The 21112-nt window shown below is 43.8% G+C and overlaps 1 protein-coding gene across 4 annotated transcripts in view; it reads left to right on the top strand.

Moving 5' to 3' along the window:
• The first annotated feature begins 6996 nt into the window (after window positions 1-6996).
• TTF2 (transcription termination factor 2) overlaps window positions 6997-21112 on the top strand; it is a 36299-nt gene continuing 22183 nt past the window's right edge. For 2 of the 4 annotated variants that reach the window (XM_036343945.1, XM_036343943.1), the window contains exons 1-7: window positions 6997-7103; window positions 7183-7285; window positions 9507-9593; window positions 17124-17190; window positions 18911-19903; window positions 20210-20324; window positions 20881-21069. In XM_036343945.1, coding sequence (XP_036199838.1) covers window positions 7076-7103; window positions 7183-7285; window positions 9507-9593; window positions 17124-17190; window positions 18911-19903; window positions 20210-20324; window positions 20881-21069 — 1582 coding nt within the window. In that variant the 5' untranslated portion in view covers window positions 6997-7075. The remainder of the gene's footprint in view (window positions 7104-7182; window positions 7286-9506; window positions 9594-17123; window positions 17191-18910; window positions 19904-20209; window positions 20325-20880; window positions 21070-21112) is intronic. The other 2 variants (XM_036343944.1, XM_036343946.1) reach the window with 2 other exon arrangements.

Below are 21112 nucleotides of genomic sequence, written 5' to 3'. Positions count from 1 at the left end.
TTCCCCCCCCCTCCCCCCACTTAGCCATGCTCCAGCTCTTCCATAAGAAATGGATGATTACTAAAGTGGCAGGAATGGTGTCATCATGAGAAAAGTTGAAGGAGGAAAAGGGATTGCTTAAACATACATGCGGAGCTCTGGGTGGGAACACAACGAAGCTGGGCCATGTGTCCTTCACAACCACCACAAAATGCTGTTTTTGTCTCCTCTGGACCAAAGAAGTATTGAGGGTTGGAGGGAGGTGTTATGGCGAAAGCAGGTGAAAAAGAGGAATTGGGGAAAAGGAATGGACAATTAGCACATAAGAGTGAGAAAGCAGAAATAAAAGCCAACAAACCACAGAAAGAAGAACCTCACACCCCTTGCCCCACCCAAGCTTTGACCTTGGGCGCAGATGGGTCTTGGATCCGTCCTCTCCCACCCCCTCAGCACCAGGCAACTTCTGAAGGAGGAAGACTGCCTGCCCTCAGGAAGAAGCCCTTCAGACACCAGGAGAGGCAGCGAGCGCCACAGCACTGGGGCAAGGCTTTGCTGTCTGGGACAGTAGGAGAAACACCTTAAGTCTGTCGGTTTCTTTCCTTTTTCTTTTCTTTTTAAATATATTTTTATTGATTTCAGAGAGGAAGAGAGAGATAGAAACATCAATGGTGAGAGAGAATCATTGATCAGCTGCCTCCTGCATTTCCCCCACTGGGGATCAAGTCTGCAGCTCAGGCAGGTGCCCTGACCGGGAGTCAAATCGTGATCTCCTGGTTCATAGGTAGACGTTCAACCACTGAGGCACGCCGGCCGGGCTGGTCTGTCAGTTTCTGCTTTTGAGTAAGGTGGAAGTTCAGTCCAGGAAAGGGAACGTGAGAAAGTACTAAAGAGGAACTGAAGGGCTAGGAAGAGCTAGACCTTTTGAAGGGGCTGCCCTGAGCTGCCCAGGAAGGCTGCCTCAGATCTCCATCAAAAAAGTTATTAACTCTTCCTCTTCTCATTGTGGGGCTGAAGCAAATCCCTCACTTCGCCTTCATTCAAATGCATGCAGACCTTGAGAGAGGACCAAGAGGGAGAGGAAGGAGGCGGCTGGTTACCGGAGAAGTGAGAAGTGACAGGTGTTGTGAGGCAAATTGACAGGACAGAAGATGATGCAACCGAATGAGTGTAAGGTGACAGCCATTGTCCTGAAGAGCCACATCCCCTTGTGGCTTCTAGTCTGTGTTGTGTCCTGTTTACCAAGAAAAAAATCACCCAAATTAACCTCACTTCCTTTTCTGCTATACTTTGGAGGCTGGTTAATCAAGAACTAGCTATATAGAGCATGTAGGATCTGCAGCGAGGTGCTTGGACCAGAAGGAACAAGTGGCATTTATGGGACTCCGTGCCTGACTAAATGACCGTACCCAAAGCATGACGACTAGGCGTCATGTTTACCTGGAGATCTCTCCGGGTTGAGCTCTAGTGCCTGTTCAGAATTTTTGCTGACAACTTGAAGGCAAAGGGAGCAGCTTGTCAAGTGTTCAGTTGACACAGAGTCAGGAGATGGCACTAATAACCCAGCTGACGGGAGTGGACAGGTGAGAATGATGGATCAGAACTAATGAGATGAAAGATAGAATCCCTAGTTAAGTTCAGGCAGTTCGATGCACCAGGTAAGGGAGATTTGAGTTCACGTGTGAAAAAAGAAATATGTGATTTTGGTTGATTGCACGCTTGATAAAAATTACTAACTAGCATGACATGTTTGCAGCTTTAAATTGCTTATATAGAGTGGTCAGTACATTTAAAAAAAATCATGACAGCAATACATGTGTGTTTTAGAAATTAAAACCACACCCAAGAGGAATGAAAACAAATGCCCATATAAAGAAGTGTGTATTAATGTTCATAACATTGTTCCTAATAACCCCAGAGGGAAATCAACCCAAATATCCATCAACTGGTGAACGAATATCATGGAATACTGTTTAGCAATAAAAAGGAGTGAAGAAGTACAGATATATGCTATATAACATGATGAACCTCAAAAGCATCATGCTAAGTGAAAGAATACGAGGCAATAGACTACATATTCTGTGACTTCATTTATATGAAATGCTTAAAAAGGTTTAATGGCAAATTTCTGAAGACAGAAAGCAGATTGGTGGTTGCCTTGTCCTGAGACTGTTATTAGGGATACAATTTTAACACCACTGAAATTCATACAAAATATTGGTACGACTAAAGAATGTGTAAAGTCTCCTGTGTTTTCAAATTATAACCAGAGTCGTTCCTACTATAATGGCAACCTGACTGTGCCTGTGTTAAAGGACAAATTGAAAATGGTCGTTTTTTGAAAGGCACACAATGAAATGAAATTGAATTAGCATTACATATTGTGAAGCAAAAAGAATAGAGCCTTCAGAAGAGGAGGGCCTTCGGTTTGGTTATTATGTTAATGTGCTGCTACCTAGTGATCATTTAGAAAATGGCAGGACTCAGTTTGTTTTTTTTCCCTTCTTGGATTTGTTAAGTCATGTCTGTATACCACAAATATCTGAATGCTTGGCTGTGGGGTTGGTGAAATATTTGCGTGAATCACTGAATAATTTATGCTTCACAAAAATACTACAGTGGCAAGAACTGGATGGGGAATCTCGAAAAATGACTTCCAGTCCCCATCTGCTGGTGTCAGCTTTGTGACTTTGAGCTGGGAGAAGATTAATTTGATTCCAAAGTCCAAGGAGAGGCTCTTAAGGCAGTGGTTAGGAGCAGGGCCTCGGGGCAAGCTCTTAAGGACTCTAAACTTTGAAATCTTATGCTTTAAAATGGGGATAAAAGAATGCCCACTTGCCGGGTAGTTATGAGAACTAAGAATGCATGTAAAAGTACCTAGCATACACCTCAGAAAGGTTAGGCTAGCTCTGGCCAGTGTGACTCAGTTGGTTGGAGTGTTGTCCTGTACATCTAAAAGTCTCGGGTTCAGTTTCTGGTCAGGGCACATACCTAGGTTGCAGGTTCGATCCCTGGTCGGGGCGCTTACAAGAGGCAATCGATCAATGTTTCTCTCTCACATCCATGTTTTTTCTCTCTCTCCTTTCCTCTTTCTCTCAAATCAATAAAAACATGCTCAAGGGAGAGTTTTAAAAAAGTAGGCTCCAGTGATGTTTCCCTATTAATTTGCATCATAACTGTGACCCCCTCCCTCCCCATCCCAAAACAATGAGCAAAACCCACAGGGATATACATTCAGAAAACTAAATATATTTTGGTTTACCAATGAATTGGAAAACACAATTGAATAATTTAATTTTAAAATAAGGTTGCATAGAAGTTGGAATTTTACAAATAACTCGAAACCTGGCTTTGCTGATTATTTTTAAACTAGAGGCCCAATGCACAAAATTTGTGCAAGAGTAGGCCTTCCATCCCCCGGCTGCTGGAACTGGCTTCCCTCTAGCACCCGGGACCCAGGCATCCCTCCAACCACAGCTTCATCCTGAAGGACATCCGTTCTAATTAGCATATCACCCTTTTATTATTATAGATCATATGGATAGTGCCAGGATGTCAAGGGTTGGCTGTTCTAGCTGAGCCTCTTACCACTGGTATCTTCTAGATGCCTGACGTGTTTATATATGCCAGCCAGCACAACACTGACTAGAGAAAATACGTTCCTTCTATTTCCCCACAAACAACAATGAGTGTTTAAACCACTCTGGATTTCATTTCACACATTGGAGAACCGGTCTGCTTAAGGAGCTACATTGTCTGAAACGGAACAGTTTCTACTGTTTTACTTCTTCTTATTTCCCTAAGATGTCAAAATCGCTTAGATAATTAACCTTAGCTCTTGTTTTCCACGTTCTGACACTGCTTATACATTATATCTTTTGTTTCTTTGTTTTGTACAGCTTCTATTGAGGGATAACTTAGATACCACAGAATTCACCTAAAGTATGCAATTCAGAGTCTTAATAAATTTGTATAGTTGTGCAGCCATTACCACAATCCAGTTCTGGAGCAAACCCATCACATACTTTGTGTTTGACGAGCCCCGGAATGGAAAGAATTTATTGGACCATTAACGGGTGTATTTAAGCCATCTAGCTCTAGGACCTAGCCTAGGCATTCCTTTTGAGGGAATCAATCTCTAAAGAAAAACCAAATCAAGATCTCAATTTGACTCAAGATAGAGGTCCGGAAAGCACATTCTTCAGTGGTTGCTCCACAGGTCTGCAAGCTATTTCAGGACATAAGTTAAAAATGTGAATACAGAGTCAGAGTTAATGCACATACCCTACTGTACGTGTATATATTGAAAAGTGTATATTGTACAATTCATTATAGTTTATGCTGATATTATGGCCACCCTTCACCCAGTGACAAACTTGTTTTTTCACTCGTATGAATATGATTAGGTAGGATAAACTGTCCAGCGCCTAAACATTTTTTCCTTTATTTTTATTGTTGACATTATTACAGATGTCTAGCATATCACATATTTATGGAAGAAATATTCCCCCTTTCTGTGATCTGGCTGTGCACACTTTCATGGGGTTGGACCTGCGATATTGGCTGGGATACTTACAGAGGAAGAGTTTCTTCCTGAATGGAATACTTAGAGAGGCCCTGATTTTGTCTTGTTTCAAAAGGATATTATTCAAAAATGAATTAAATTACTATGCCCCTCTTCCTGCAAACCCAGTGTTTATGGTCTGCTTCTCCCAATACAGAGTCTATTAAATGTATGTACCTAAAAATGTCTCAGTGCAAGAACTATAATCTGGGGATGATGAAAATGCCTCTGTTTGTTTGTTTTTGCTTTGTCTTATCTCTAAATTTATCTATAGGCATTTCAGAGGGGTAGTTATATATAAACTAACTCCACTTAGGTTCCAGAAACATCTTTATCTAGCCCTACAGAGTTTACTGCTAATCCCACTCATCTCCACATTTAAATACTATTTTATATGATTATTTAAGTGTTCAGTCTCTACCAAATATTGAGTAAGCCTTTTCTGTTTAGTTGTTAGAAACTTTGTGTGTATGAATAAATAAATTCTATTATTTCTGAAATGCCCAGTCTACACCGGGCACACAAAAAGCTATTTAAGCCGAAACCGGTTTGGCTCAGTGGATAGAGCATCGGCCTGCGGACTGAAAGGTCCCAGGTTCGATTCCGGTCAAGGGCATGTACCTGGGTTGCGGGCACATCCCCAGTAGGAGATGTGCAGGAGGCAGCTGATCGATGTTTCTCTCTCATTGATGTTTCTAACTCTCTATCTCTCTCCCTTCCTCTCTGTAAAAAATCAATAAAATATATTTTTTTAAAAAAGCTATTTAATATGTACTTGTTTAACTAATAAATGATACCTCAGGTTTGCCTTCCCTCTTCCAGACCCCCGTGACATTTACATTTATCATATAGCCCAGGCTTCCTAGACATTGCAGCTTTTCTGTCCTGCTGTCCCCACTAAGTACAGCAGCACATGCCACACCATATGTCTGGCCATATGGCCCTCAATAGCTGTAATACGAAACCATCTCCATTGCAATAAGTCTGATTTCTATCCCTCCATTTTTAAAATCTTTTTTTTTCTTTTTAAAAAATATATATTTTTATTGATTTCGGACAGGAAGGGAGAGGAGAGATAGGAACATCAGTGCTGAGAATCATTGATTGCTGCCTCCTGCACCCCCCCTACTGGGGATCGAGCCCACAATCAGGCATGTGCCCTGACCAGGAATCCCACTGAGACCCTTCAGTCTGGAGGCTGATGCTGTATCTGCTGAGCCAAACCAGCTAGGGCTCTATTCATATATATATATATATATAATTTCAGAGAGGAAAGGAGAGGGAGAGACAGAAACATCAATGATGAGAGAATCGTCCATCGGATGCCTGCTGCACGCCGCCTACTGGGATTCAGCCCGCAACCCGAGCATGTGCCCTTGACCGGAATCAAACCCGGAACTCTTTAGTCAGCAGGCTGAGGCTCTATCCACTGAGCCAAACCGGCTAGGCTATTCCTTTTTAATGGATAACTTGGATTGCGATTTCAAATACAGTCCCCTTTCCTTTAATTTCAACCTCGATTTTTAATATTATCAGAGCATACTAGTAGAAAAAAGTTTGACAAAGTTCCCCTCCACCCCTACACTACCAGAGTCTAGAGAACATTCTGTACACACAGGAGGCAGCTGCGCGGTCCCCTGGGCACCTGTCAGTAATTCGCTGATTCCATGACCTGGAGGGAGTCGCTTTAACCCTCTGAGTCTCGGGGGTCCTCCATAAAATGCTGCCCATCTCTCCAGGTTGTGGAGTCTAGAGAGGCATGCATGCGTAGGCACTCTGTGGGGTCCAAAGCGCTACACAAATTTAAAAGACTGTTGTGGGGTCCGTTATGCCTGTCCTGGGGTAGACCTGTCAGCTCACCACGCAGCTTTAAGGGACGCCCCCATCACCTCTCACCCGCACCCCCTCTTGCCCCCGCCGCTGCAGCACCACAAGTTCTGCGGCTCCTCCTGCGGGGCCCGCTCCTCCAGGCCTGTCCTCCCCAGTGACCGTGACCGAGCACAGCGCCAGAGCGCCCCCGAGCGCCAGGCCCCGGCGCGGGGAGACCCGGGCAGCTCGCGGCGCTCTCGGCCACCTGGCGGAGCGAGCCTTCTTTGCAGCGCTCCTTCCTGCGGTTTGTAAACCCGTTTCCTCTAGGGCCGCCCCCTAGAAGGTCTTAAGTGGAAATCCGAGTCGCCCCGTCTCAGTCCAGCCCGTAGCTCCCCGAGTTCCTGCCAAGCGAAGCCTCCCTCTCCCCGCCCACCTCCTGTCTAAACCACCCTCCAGCCTTAGCCACGCCCCCAGCCAAATGCCCCGCCCTCACGCCTCAGCCTCAGATTTGATTTCTGCGCGCGCCAAGTCTTAGTGTAGCTATGATTGGTTGGAGGTGAGCGGACCTCCAGGATGATTGGCTGGTAATAGTTAGAGGGTGGGGTTAATGCCACGGCGGTGAATTATGGGGGCATTAAGACTGATGATTGGTTCTGGAGGACCGACTGAAAAGCGGAAGCAGGCGTTGGGGCGGGACTTCGTGGGAGAGTCCCGAAAAAGAACGCGATGGAATTAGTTAGGTGTCCGCAGCATGGTGAGGGGCCAGGGTCCGAGGGCCCCCCGGGGTCGGTCCACCTGTCATGGCGTAATTGTTGTCGACCTTCTCTCCTCAGGGACTCCCTGCTTCCTGAAGACCGGCGTTCGCGATGGCCCGAATAAAGGAAAGAGCTTCTACGTGTGCCGGGCGGACGTTTGCGACTTCGTGCAGCCCACCGAGTAGGTCCCGAGCGGGGCCCGACTCCCCGTGACCTCGCGGGAGGAGCCGCCGGCTCGGCGCCCGGCGTCACAGGGACTAGGAGCGAGCGGTGGGGCCCCTGGTCTGCGGAGCCAGGGCCCTTGAAGTAGTTGGTAATCCCAGGACCGCAGCGGGTGCTGGGGAGACGCTCCGCTCCTGCTTGCTGTGTGCCCTGAGCCTGGTTGCTCACCCTCTCTGGGTCCCCAAGAGCCGTATAATGGGGGATGCTTTCCAGCTCTGGGTTTCTATTGATTTGTCTGGCCTAGGCAACCTGGACATTCCCCTCCTCCGCCCCCTCTAACTGAGGACCTGCAGGCATAGTAGGAAATAGTTGGGCCTTGTTTTGAATTAGTTTTAGGCTGAACTGGTTTTTAAGTGTTGGAGGTCAAAACACCCCGATGGCCCCATCTAAAAACAGGATTCTCTGCATTTAAGTGGTGATAATGATAACCCAAAGAAGCAAGTTACTTTAGGGGTTAATGCCGAAAGAAAATCAGATAGCTGATTTTAGCACTTTATAGTTTTACAAAATGGGCAGCTGAGACCCAGCAATATTAAGTATCATTTTTTTAAAGTGAGAAAAGTTAATACTGTTCTCAGAGTGTTCGTGTTTTGTAGTGCCAGCTGTCCACAGTCTCTAGAGAACTTGAAAACGATCACATCATTAAACATTTTTTCCTTCTCTCTATGTACTGAACTTGGTAAAGAAAAATAACTTTTCTCTATTCCATGTAAAGCACATAATGGATATCAACTAAAAAATAAAGTATTCTTTCAACGTGTAATGTTAACTTTTCCGAGAAAATATTCTTTTAGCCCTCTACTAAGGTTTTTAATTGAAAGAAATTACTGGGATCCACTTTAATTAAATACAAAATGATTTTGAGTAAAGCTGTCAAATCTTAAGATAGAAGGAACTAACCAAAAATAAGCTATCAACAGCGTATTATGTTAGGGTTTGCTATTTATTTCTGGTTTCTATTCTGAGCTTCTTAGGTTCTGTATCTAGCTCAAGTTTCGTGAAACATGAAAGCATGTTCATATTACAGGCAGTCCTCGGGTTACGTTGGACTTGACGTATGTCGTTTCGTGGTTCGTTTCGTGGTTACATCGCCATCTCCCATTTATTTATAAAAAAAAAAAAAGTTCCGTCATTTTGACGTATGTACATATGTGCTTTATGTTTTTTATTATTTATTTACCACAAGTAAAGGTCAGGGATTGTTATCTTTCTTTTAAAATTTTTTTACTGTTTCACTTCATTACTGCTGTGTCTGTGCTCCATGTGAGTGACGTAGGTGCTTATGTAGGTGGGTTCCGACTTACCGGGGAAAATCCCCTTTATGTTGCGCTGTAGGAACGGATCTCCAACATAACCTGAGGACCTGCTGTAGTAGGAATTAAGTATCAATGGTAGCATAAGACTTGGTTTTACATTAAAAGGAACATACCCTTATATAGACTGCCATTTGTACAAACGTACTGTTATACAAACTGATCTATAATAATAAAAGTGTAATATGCTAATTAGACCAGACATCCTTCCAGAGGAAGCCAGGGCTGCGAGGGAAGCCCAGGTCCCGGGTGCCTGCTGGCAGCCGGAGGGAAGCCTGGGTCCCTGGTGCTGGCAGCTGGGGGCAGGAAGGCCTACTCTTGCACAGATTTTGTGCATCAGGCCTCTAGTACCATAATATTTGACTTGAAGACAGTAATTTGATAAACTTGATCTATTTGGAATATGTCTGGTATCCAGAATATAAGCAAAATAAAAAGTGTTGCAGGACATAGGAAAGTAAATTTCTTCATTTCAACCAATTTACTCTCAAATGTCAAATTTTCTCATAATAAGAAGTTGGAGGAGGAGTTAAGTTTATGCCAAGCATGAACAAATTAGGGTGTGTTGCTACAGTAGGTACTTCAGGCATTCCTGGAGTCTTATAATGTAAAGGTCACATACCACAGTATATTTCAAAACCTTTGAATCATCAGGAAAAAGATATTATTGTCATGAATTATTTGGGGGGTGGGAAAGATGAAAGCTGTGGGCGCTTTCCCCAGGGGAGTGCACGTACACATGAAATGTCTGGGATTTACAAGCTCAGTGGAAGTTATGCATGGACTCTTACAGTTTGGATTTAATTGTAGGATGTTAGCTTCTGTTCTTTGCCTTCTAAAACAAAATTTCAATTTTTCCCCCTCTAGCCTTCCTGTTTCTCATTGTTTATTGCACGAGGGATTTGTGGTAGAACTTCAGGGCTTACTGCCACCCCAGGGCACGAAAGAATATAGGTAAGTGTCCAAAAGGAACATCTAAGTACATTTGCTTTTCTTTTTTTCTTGCCTGGAACAGTTAGAGCCAGGTATGTTTTCCTAGGATTCTTTAATACTCATTATTTAAAAAAACAACAACACAGCAGTATTTTTGCATGTGTTGAATATTGTCTGAGCTGTCACTCCCTCACTGCTGAGCAAAATTTCAGGATTAAACTGCTCCAATGGTCATTAACTTGTCCACTTTCTCATTCTATTATAGAATGAGGTAATGTGTAAAAATGTCTAACATATGTTAAATAATCTGTGAATGTTAGTTGCCCTTTTTATGGGAACTCAGAAGGGCAAGAAAGTCTATTTAGATGTCAGATGATATTTCTCATGAGAATTGAAAGATAAGTAGGAATTCACAAGGAGCAAGAAAGGGGTCATATTTAACTGATTAATACTCTACATTAGGGAACAGAGGCACAAAGTAACAGAATTACATGCATTTGGTTCAGTAATAGTTTAGCACATGTTTGAGTAGAGACTTCAGAAGATAAGGCTGGCCAGGAAGGCAGGGGCCAGGTGTGATGGTCTTTATATGATACCAGAGGCCTGGTGCACAAGTAGGGTCCCTAGGCCTGGCTGGCTGCAGGCCAGGGCCTTCCTTCGCTCTGTGCCGCCCCCTGGTGGTCAGTGCACATCATAGTGAGCAGTTGAACTCCCAAGGGGACAATTTGCATATTAGCCTTTTATTATATAGGACTAGAGGCCTGGTGCACAAAAATTTGTGCACTCGTGGGGGAGGGGGGTCCCTCAGCCCGGTCTGTGCCCTCTCGCAGTCTGGGACCCTTCGGGAGATAACGACCTGCTGGCTTAGGCCTGCTCCCGGGTGGCAGAGGGCAGGCCCAATCCCTAGGTGCAGCCCCTGGTCGGACTCAGAGCAGGGCTGATTGGGGAGTTGGGGCGCCGCCCCCATCATGCACAGAGCAGGGTGATCGGGAGGTTGTGATGCCACCCTCAGTCACGCTCAGGGTAGGGCCGATTGGGGGGTTGGGGCACCGTCCCGTCACACTCAAGGCAGGGTCGATGGGGAGGTTGCGGCGCCACCCCCTGTCACGCACAGAGCAGGGCCAATCAGGGGGTTGGGGCACTGCCCCCGTCATGCACAGAGCAGGGCCAGTCAGGGGGTTGGGGCGCCGCCCCCTGTCACGCACAGAGCAGGGCCCATCAGGGGGTTGGGGCGCCGCCCTCTATCACCCACAGAGCAGGGCCGATCAGGGGGTTGGGGCGCTGCCACTCTCACACTCAGGGCAGGGCCGATGGGGAGGTTATGGCTCTACCCCGTCATACACAGAGCAGGGCCCGTGGGGGGGTGGGTTGGGGCGCCGCACCCTGTCACACACAGAGCAGGGCCGATCAGGGGGTTGGGGCGCCGCACCCTGTCACACACAGAGCTTCAGAGTGATCAGGGGTTTGGGGAGCTCCCCCCGTATCAGGCACAGAGCAGGGCTATCAGGGGGTTGGGGCACCTTCCCCTGTCACGAACAGAGCAGGGCGATCGGGGGGTTTGGGCGCTGCCCCCTGTCATGCTGATCCTGGTGCTGGGAGGCCTCGCGGCTCCGCTGATCCCGGTGCTGGGAGGTATATTACCCTTTTGCTATAGGGTAGAGGCCTGGTGCACGGGTGGGTGCCAGCTGATTTGCCGTGAAGGGTGTCCTGGATCAGGGTGGGGGTCCCCGCTGGGGTGCCTGGCCAGCCTGGGTGAGGGGATGATGGCTGTTTGCAGCTGGTCACATACCCTTCAGGGTGGGGGTCCCCACTGGGGTGCCTGGCCAGTCTGGGTGAGGGGCTGAGGCCTGTTTTCAGGCTGGGGGTGACTGAAGCTTCCAACCGCTCTTTTTTTTTTTTTTATTCTGGGCCAGCTTTAGCTTTGAGGCTTGGCTCCAGCTCTTAGGCCTCCGCTGCTGAAAGTAGGTTTCTGGCCTTTGCTTACAATGTTGCAATCCTGCTGGCTGAAGCCCGGCAGACTAAAGCCGGTTTCTGGAGTTTTGTTTAGTTTCTATATTTGTTACATAGTTGCTTAGAGTTGCAGCTCAGAGGCCGGCAAGGAAGGCGGGGAATGTTGGAGTCCTCCGTCACTGAAGCAAGCAAGCCTCATGTTAGTTTCAAGCTGCCTGGCTGCCGGCTGCCATCTTGGCTGGTAGTTAATTTGCATATCGCCCTGATTAGCCAATGGGAAGGGTAGCAGTCATACGCCAATTACCATGTTTCTCTTTTATTAGATAGGATTCTGTGCAGTTTGGAATTTACATATTCTAGATTGATTTCCCCCAACCCCCTCCCTGCAAATTAGAGGCATTCAAAGGCTATCTTTACAATTTTTACATACCTGAATACTGCCTGTTTTACTATTTTTCTTAATTGAGCTATATATTCAATAAGATGTACAGCTCTTACGTTTTCAACTGGTTGAGGTTTGAGAGAAGTATATACCCATCCTTATGACCAAAACCCCAATCAAAATATAGAATATTTCTATTGCCTAATTAAGTGCTCTTGGACCCGCTTCTAGTTAATCTCCTCATCCACCATAGACAACCACTATTTTGATTCATAATATATACATTCTTTTTTTGTTTGACTTTTATGTAACAGTATCTGTGAAATTCTCCATCTGGTTGTGTTTATCAGTAATTCATTTATTATTATTGCCGAGTTGAATTCTATTTTATGAATTCCACAGTTTGTTTCATGTGCTCATTTGCCATCTGTGTACCTTTGATGAAATACCTGTTTAAATTTTTTGCCCATTTTTTTTAAATTGAAATTTTTATTGAGATAATTGTAGATTCACTTGCAGTTATGACAATACAGAGAGATCCCTGTAGACTTTACCTAATGGTAACATTTTTGCAAAATTTAGTATAATATCACAACTAGAATATTGATACTGATAAAATTCATTGATCTTATTTGTAAAGATAGCTTTACTATACTAATTTGTATACTTATACATTTAGTTCTATACAGTTTTATCATGTGTAGTTTTGTGTATTCACCATGACAGTCAAAATATTGAACAGTTCAATCACCACAGGAACCTTCCTGTTGCCCTTGTATAATCATACTCCTGCTCCCCCCTCACTCCTGGCAGCCATGAATCTGACCTCCATTTCAAAAATATTACATAAATGGGATTATTCAATATGACACGGGACCTTTCAGTCCGCAGGCTGATGCTCTATCCACTGAATCAAACCAGAGATTTTTGTCTTAAATATTGTGCTGTCTTTTATTATTGAGTTGGAGTTCTTTATATATTCTCTATACAAGTCCTTTGGCAGATAAACACATTCTGAATATTTTCTTCTGTTTGTGGTTTTCATTTTCTTAACTGTCTTTTGAAAAGCAGAACTTTTCCATTTTTATAAAGTTCAGTTTATTATATTTTAATGGCTTGTGCTTTTTGTCTTTTCTCTAAGAAATCTTTGCCTACCCAAGATCATAAATTTCTCCAGTGGTTTCTTGTAGAAGTTTTATAGTTTTGCTTATGGCTTTGTTTATTTGTTTGTTTAGTCTATGGTGGACCTCAAATTAATTTTGGTTATCTTATAAGAGTAGAAGTTTATTTATTTTTGTAATATCGAATGAATGCTATGCATTTGTTTCTGCACTGTTTTCTGAAGACATTCTTTTCTCCATGGAAATGCTTATTAAAAAATCAGTTGAGCCCTAGCCGGTTTGGCTCAGTGGATAGAGCATCGGCCTGTTGATTGAAAGGTCCTGGGTTTGATTCCGGTCAGGGGCACATGCTCAGTTGTGGGCTTGATCCCCAGGAGGGGGTGTTCACGAGGCAGCCAATCAGTGATTCTCTCTCATCATTGATGTTTCTATCTCTTTCTCCCTCTCCCTTCCTCTCTGAAATCAATAAAAATATATTTAGAAATATTTTTTTAAAAAATTAGTTGACCATTTGTGGGCTATTCCTGGACTTACAAATCTGTTCCACTGCTGCCTTAGCCTATCCTTACACAATCAGGTAAGATAGTGTGTGTCTTCCAACTTTATTTTTCAAGACTGGCTATTCTGGGTCCTTTGCATTTTCATATACAATATAGAATCAACTTTTAAAATTTCCTCAGGAAGCACTGTTGGGATTACAACGAATCTATATGGATCATTTGCGGGAGAACTGCCAATAATATTGATCTTCCAATCCATGAGCATGGCCTCTTTATTTATGACTTTAAAATTTCTTCCTAGTATTGTTGAATAATTTTCATTATGGAGTTCTGTACCCTTTTTGCTAATTTTAGTCCTCAATGTTTATGGTTTTTGATATGGTTTTAAATGGAATTTTTAAAAATTTCACGTTTCGATTGTTTTCTCTGATATAGTGGGGCTAGGATGCTTCTAATTACTAGAATCTAGTACATGAAACCATTTGCAAACTACTGGGGGCTCTATCATGCAGAAACACTGTTCTAGATGATAGGAAACCACTGAAGAATTTCTTATCCAATTTGCATTAAAGAAGAACTAAATGGAGGATAGATTAGAAAGTGAAGATAGTGGAGGCAAGGGGGACAACTGAAATAATTGCTACATAGCATATTCATTATCTCTTATTGTCGTAGATTCTGCTGCGATAAGTTTCAATACCCCTGTTTTACAGACAGATAAGGAGAAATGTAGAGAGGTGAGAATGGAATCCAGGTTCCCATGGTTATAAGTTACATTGCTGGTATTCAAACCTAGTGAGAAAAATGGGCTTGGATTGAGGCAGTGGCAGTGGAATTGGATCCACTTAGATTGCAGGAAACTTGCTGAAAGAGAATTGATAAGACAAACTTTCCGGTAGGGCATTGAAGCATGCTTCTTCCCTTCTTTCTCATCAGGAATAGTGATCATGGTAGCCCTGGGGGACTTTCCTAGGTTGTGAGGACTCAGTGGGGCTGTGTGTGATGCATTTAGTCTGGTGTTTAGGTTATTGTCAGTGCTCAATAAATGGTTGCTGAGTTGGGGTTTATGGGTGATGAGTATACCATTAAGCAAGACAGGAAGAAAGGGTTGGGATGTGATCACGTAGAGAGCTTTGGATTACTCATGTCTTGTGTAATGTGAAACCAGCTAAAAGAGTGAGTGTGCAGCTTTGAAGAGAGGTTTAGGCTAAACATAGAATTTTGAGAACTTATCATTAATATTCTTCATACTAGGTAGGTGAAGCTGAGAGGTGATCATTGTTTTAAAATAGGGCAAAAAAAGTATGCTAAATGTAATTCTTTTAGCCCAAATCCAAAGCACTATTATTAGGAGGTATTTACTAGAGCTTTAAAAAGGTTGTTTTAGGATGAAGAAAATAAAGTTCTGCAGCAAACAACCACAACAGAAAACATGCATCCAGCTGTGTGGTGCAGGCGGGAAATATAAGCAGAAGTAGACAAACCCAGGGATGATGATGTCCTTTGCAAACAATAATGCATTTAGCCAGAACTCCTATAGTATACTCTGGAGAATGACCTCAGGGAATACAGCCCCTCCTTCCCCCAAACTGGCTTTTCTTTTCAAGAACTTAGGTACTTTATTTCCCCAAATTAATACCATTTATGAGTAAAGCTTAACCTGAACAGGAGACAGGTGCAGCCAAGTAATGCCCCTTCTATACACCTTGGATGCAGCTGCATTTGTGTGCAGTTCTCCAATTTAAACACCAGATGGTACCACTCACCAGCATTTGACTGGTCCTTCAGCCGTGGCCCTCTGTTGGGCAATGAAGGAAGCTATGCTAGTCATTCAGTAGAACCCGTGGGAAGAACTCTTGCCTTGACAGGAGTGTTTACCACATAAAAGCGGCACACCTTGATTTACAAATGTGGGACATTGTCACTGAGCTCCTGAGTTCATGTTCTCTTTTTTTCTCTCCCTGCCCCCAGCCCTTTTACTTTTTATTCTCAAGGATATGGGATCAAAATGGGTGGAAATAATAATACTCTTTTGCCTATAAATAATAATACAAGCTAGTTCTTTAAGAAACTGGTTTTAGTAGGATGCTCAAAATATTTTATTTTTAATAACACTTGAATCTTTGAATGTCTACAAAATTCCTTGAATGGTTACTTTTTGGGTAAAATTGGCATGCAGATTATCTGGCCAATGAAGATTACCTAGGCTGCTGACAAAGAGGCATTAGGGCATGGGCCAGAAGGACCCCAGGCCCCAACAACCCTTAAAGAACCCACATCAATAAAGCCAGTACCTAGTAGGTGTTATGGAGTATCGTTCACTGTGTTGTACAATAGGAGTAATCCTTGTATGTGAAGGATATGAGCCCTTTGTAATATGTGTAGCAATTACTTTTCCCAGCTTGCTTTTTGTCTTAGAATTTGCTTATAGTATTTTTACTATATGGAAGTTTAAAACTTATGTAGCCGAAATTCCGAATTCTTTGTCTCTCAGCTGTAGGTTCTTATACTAGTAGTCATGCCAAGAAAAGCCTTCACTTTAGGATTACAAAGATATTCATCTGTGGTTTTTTTTCCTTAGGATATTTATAGTTTCATTTTTTATGTTTCCATTTTTGTTTCAACCTGGGTTTTAGTGTAAAAGCAGTGAACCCATATTCCTAAGTGCCCTATGACAAAACTGGGTAAGAACTAGACATAGGAAGGTCATTGAGCAGTCCTATCTGCACAAGTTAGAATGCCAAATTGGATGTGTTCAAATGCCAGGTGCTTCTGTGACTTTAAGACCTCCAGTAAGGGAATATTGCTAATCAAGATTACTGAGAAAGTGGAGGAATTCAGACTTGAACTTGGCCTTGAATGACTTTTAAAATTTGGGTAGAGATAAGGACAAGGGAGCGTTCCAGGCTGTAAGCAGAGGTCTGGATATAGGAATAAGCCCCTGTGGCTGCAGGAGTGGAGTAATGACAGCAGTTATTAAGTTCTTAATATGGGTCAAACTTTGATCTGACTCTGTTATCTTCACAGTGACCAAATGAGGTAGGTACTTATTTATTAGAGGCCCAATGCACGAAATCCGTGCAAGCGTAGGCCTTCACAGCCGTGGTGGCTGCCTCGATCCTGTGGCTACAGCCCCGACTTCATCTGGAAGGTCATCCGTAAGGACGTCCAGACAGCTGTTTGGTTGATTTGCATATTATGCTTTTATTATTATAGATTATTATTACTTTTTACCATTTTATAGGAAAGTAAACTGCCACAGGGGCCAGTCAAATACGGTGTCTTCATTTTCAGAGCTAGTTATGTGGTAGGGCTGAGATTCGAATCCTCCCAGCCTGCCTGACAGTGTGATGCTGGGTTAGACAGCCAGCCTTTAGTAAGAAGGGAGGATTTGCTTTCTGATGAAAGAGACTGAATTGAAGAGGTCTGTCCTCCTCTAGCTGGTTTCTTCATCCTTGTTGTTTATAACCCGTGTCCTGGAAAATAATTAATATGCTACAGACATTACATTCTTCTTATAGTGGAATCAGTATTTGCTTTCACATGTGTTTTAATGGATTTTCACATCCTTGATTATCTGTGTTTTATACTACATTAGATTGTTATTCCGATGCACTAGAAGTAAGGCTGAGAAGAAACAATGGTGTGGATCTATCCCATGGCAGGTAGGAGTTATTCACCTGTTTTCAGACCTGCTCTGTTCAGACTGTTTAATCTGTGGCATCACCTGAGAAAACTTGGAAGTACAACAGAAACTGGTCGGTCTTCATCATACTGTCTCTGAAAGGCAGTTCTTTTCTTTAAGGAAGATAGACCCTGTTGTGACTTTTAATTCAAAGGACTATTTGGTTATAGTAAAGAATTAATTAACTTTCTTCTATTTTACTTACCTAAATATTTTCAGAGGTCTTAAATGTTGTCAATATTCTCCTACTTAGGGGAAGATTTAGATCAGTGATGGCGAACCTTTTGAGCTCGGCGTGTCAGCATTTTGAAAAACCCTAACTTAACTCTGGTGCCGTGTTACATATAGAAATTTTTTGATATTTGCAACCATAGTAAAACAAAGACTTATATTTTTGATATTTATTTTATATATTTAAATGTCATTTAACAAAGAAAAATCAACCAAAAAAATGAGTTCGCGTGTCACCTCTGACACCCGTGTCATAGGTTAGCCATCACTGATTTAGATTTTCTTGACTAACTTCAGCATCTTTTTATAGACTGATATCTCCTTGATATTGGTATAAGCTGATTATAATTCATAAGCTCTTAGAACACGAGAACTAGGAGAGATCCCACAGATATCCAGTAGGTGAGAAACTACACCAGTGATGGCGAACCTATGACACACGTGTCAGAGGTGACATGCGAACTCATTTTTTTGGTTGATTTTTCTTTGTTAAATGGCATTTAAATATATAAGATAAATATCAAAAATATAAGTCTTTGTTTTACTATGGTTGCAAATATCAAAAAATTTCTATATGTGACACGGCACCAGAGTTAAGTTAGAGTTTTTCAAAATGCTGACACGCCGAGCTCAAAAGGTTCGCCATCACTGAACTGGACCTAGGGAGGTGAGGAGACTTGTTTTGATGGAGGGATAGCTTGAACTTATGATTCTAGACTCCACAGTGAGATCTTCCAAATCAAGTAAGCATAGGACCTTGATTTGGTTTGGGGAAAAGTTCATCTTGAGCAAATAGTTTTTCGTGAAAAGAATCCATGTGGCTGTTGCTATTAGAAAAGCTCTTTGATTTAGTCAGCACATTTCCTAGAGGCCTGGAAAGCAGTGATCATGGACAGAGAAGGAGCCAAGCATTGAAAGTGCTGTTAAGAAACAAATACTTCATGAGTTTGACAGGAGTCTTTTCTAGAGGCAGGGATAGTCCCAGGAATGTTCAGAAATATAGTGCTTTTACTGTTTCCATTTCTTCTGGAAAAAAAAGGCTTTCTAGAAATGAAGTTTGCATTAATATCTTATATTAGACTAGAGGCCTGGTGCATGAAATTGGTGCACTCGAGGGGGTCCCTTAGCTTGGCCTGTGCCCTCTTGCAGTCCGGGAGCCCTCGGGGGATGTCCACTGATGGCTTAGGCCTGCTCCAGAGCGTGCCTAAGCTTGCAGTTGGACATCCTTAGTGCTGCCGTGGAGGCGGGAGAGGCTCTCACAACCACTGCTGTGCTCATCAGCCATCAGCCTAGCTTCTGGCTGAGCAGCGCTCCCCCTGTGGGAGCACACTGACCACCAGGGGACAGCTCCAGCATTGAGCGTCTGCCCCCTGGTGGTCAGTGCACATCATAGCGACCGGTCATTCCTCTGTTCGGTCGATTTGCATATTAGCCTTTTATTATATAGGATCATGTTCTTTTTCCTGTAGGATCCTAATTCCAAAGAGCATTCTGTAACCAGCAAGTCTCAACATGCACCTGAGCCATCTCATTATCCTTCAATCCAGCAGAGAAACCCGTTCAAGGTACTTGACAAGAATCAAGAACCGTCTCTGTGGAAACAGCTCATCAAAGGTGAAGATGTGGAAAAGATGGCTGATAAAAAGCAAAGGGAAAAGGAAGACCCACTCTTGGATCAAAAGAAGAAACAGAAGCCTGAATCTAACTGTTGGGTGGAGAAAGATCTCTCATCTGGCCAGGTGGTAAAGGAAAAATCTGCAGGTCAAGAGAAGCCACGAGGGGAGAGAGCAGAGCTTCGGTGTGAAGCAAAGGGAATTGAAGGGACGCACAAAAGAAACCTTCCTGAGATGAAATCCAAGCAGTGCCAGGGTAATGAGCTGAGAAAACCATCTGCGGCTCAGGAGAACCTGAATGGTGAGAGTCATTATGTCCAAAAAGAATCAGAACCTCTGAGAGAAAAGAAGACCAGGCCTTTGCCTCAAACTGTTCGCAGCCAAAACCCAATAAGCAAGCCCCTGGAAGCAGGACACCCCAGCAAGGAGCAGCCCAAGATTCGGGAGGCTAGAGAAACAAAGGCCAAGGACGACCCCAGCACGCAGGCCACCCAGAAGGGGCTGCTCCAGGGGCCTTTCCAGGCGCAGGCAGAAGCCCATCCTGCGCCTGCTCCAAAGGGCCCTGCCACCCAGCCTGCGCCTCCGGCTGCAGGGCCGTCCCTGGGGGAGAGGCGAGAGGCGGACACCAGCAGTGGCGAGGAAGATGATGTTGTTTTCGTTTGCTCTCAGCCAAGGATCCCCTCATTCTTAGACACGACTTCGGACTCACAAAAGAAGGAGAACCTTCCATTCCCTGGTCAAACTGTGCAAAGAAAAATTTCCCCTGCCTCCAGTGTTTCCAGGAAGGTAGAACCTTCAGACCCAGCATCCCAACGTGCACACCTCACAACACAACTGAAACAAAAGAAGGTAACTACTGCCTTGTGCTTCCTTTTGAAGGTTAGGACTTTGCTTACTCTGGGCAGTTAGGGACTCCACCAACCGGTTAAAGGTGTTAATGTGAGCAAAGGTCTATAGGTGGGTGTTTACTTCTGCCTTTTCCTATGTTTATATTTTCAGGATTGGTAAATCACCTGGGCTTAAAAAAAGTTTTGGTTTTCACATGTATAGTTAAAAGATCATAATTTTAGAGTTTTAGCATTGTAGGTATTTTAATCTGAAGCTGTCTTTAACAACAGGAGAGGAGCGATCCGTTTTATGGGACTTGTTTTTCAGAGCACACTGGCGTCAGTGAACATTCAGGTTCTTCCAGACAAAGGTCAGAAGTTGCTCAAGCAGATTCAGGAGTTGGAGGAAACACTCAGTGCTCTTGCCCTCTCCCCAGAGCAAGGTAAATGGGTTGTGCCCCAGAGCTCGGGTTTGCATGAACTTTACAAGAGACATTCGAGAAGCCATCTTTTTAAAAATATATATATGTTGATTGATTTCAGAGAGGAAGGGAGAGGGAGAAAGGGATAGAACCATCAATGATGAGAAAGAATCATTGATTGCCTCTTGCACACCCCCCCACTGGGAATCGAACCTCAACTCAGGCTTGTGCCCTGACTGAGAATCAAACTGACCTCCTGGTTCACAGGTCAGTGCTCAGCCACTGAGCAACACTGGGCAGGCACGAGAAGCCATCTTGATAAAGAATGTTGACTCATTCACCTTTCCATTTCATTATCTGCTTCTGAGCTTCCTTCTAAATCACAAGTGTAATTTATAAAAGCTTCCTCCCATTTCCTGTGGACTCGCCTCTCTTTCCCATAGTTTTATGCACACACTCTAGGAAGCTTTCCCTAGCTTATTGCAATGGTGCTCATCCCACTCTCTCGCCCTCTCCTCACATATAATTCCTTTACTTTTCAGAACTTTAATCTGTTCTTCCCTTGTTTTTTGAACAGGCACAGATGAGAAGGGTAGCACTCAAGTACCACAACAGAGTAGCTTCGCCAAAACTACCACTGCCCCTCCCCACTTGGTGCCACCCAAACCCCTACAGCTGCAGGGTCAGGCTCTCCAGCCTCTGGGTTCTCTGGGACTGAAGGCTGCCAGCCAGGCAGCTGCTGGACAGTCCAGTCAGCGCTATGGAGGTAAGATCAAGGGCCTGGCCCTGTTGTGAATAGCTACCCCTAG

The sequence above is a fragment of the Myotis myotis genome, unplaced genomic scaffold, assembly GCF_014108235.1.
Source record: "Myotis myotis isolate mMyoMyo1 unplaced genomic scaffold, mMyoMyo1.p scaffold_m19_p_18, whole genome shotgun sequence".
Lineage (NCBI taxonomy): Eukaryota > Metazoa > Chordata > Mammalia > Chiroptera > Vespertilionidae > Myotis > Myotis myotis.
This window is presented reverse-complemented; position numbering and strand designations above follow the sequence as displayed.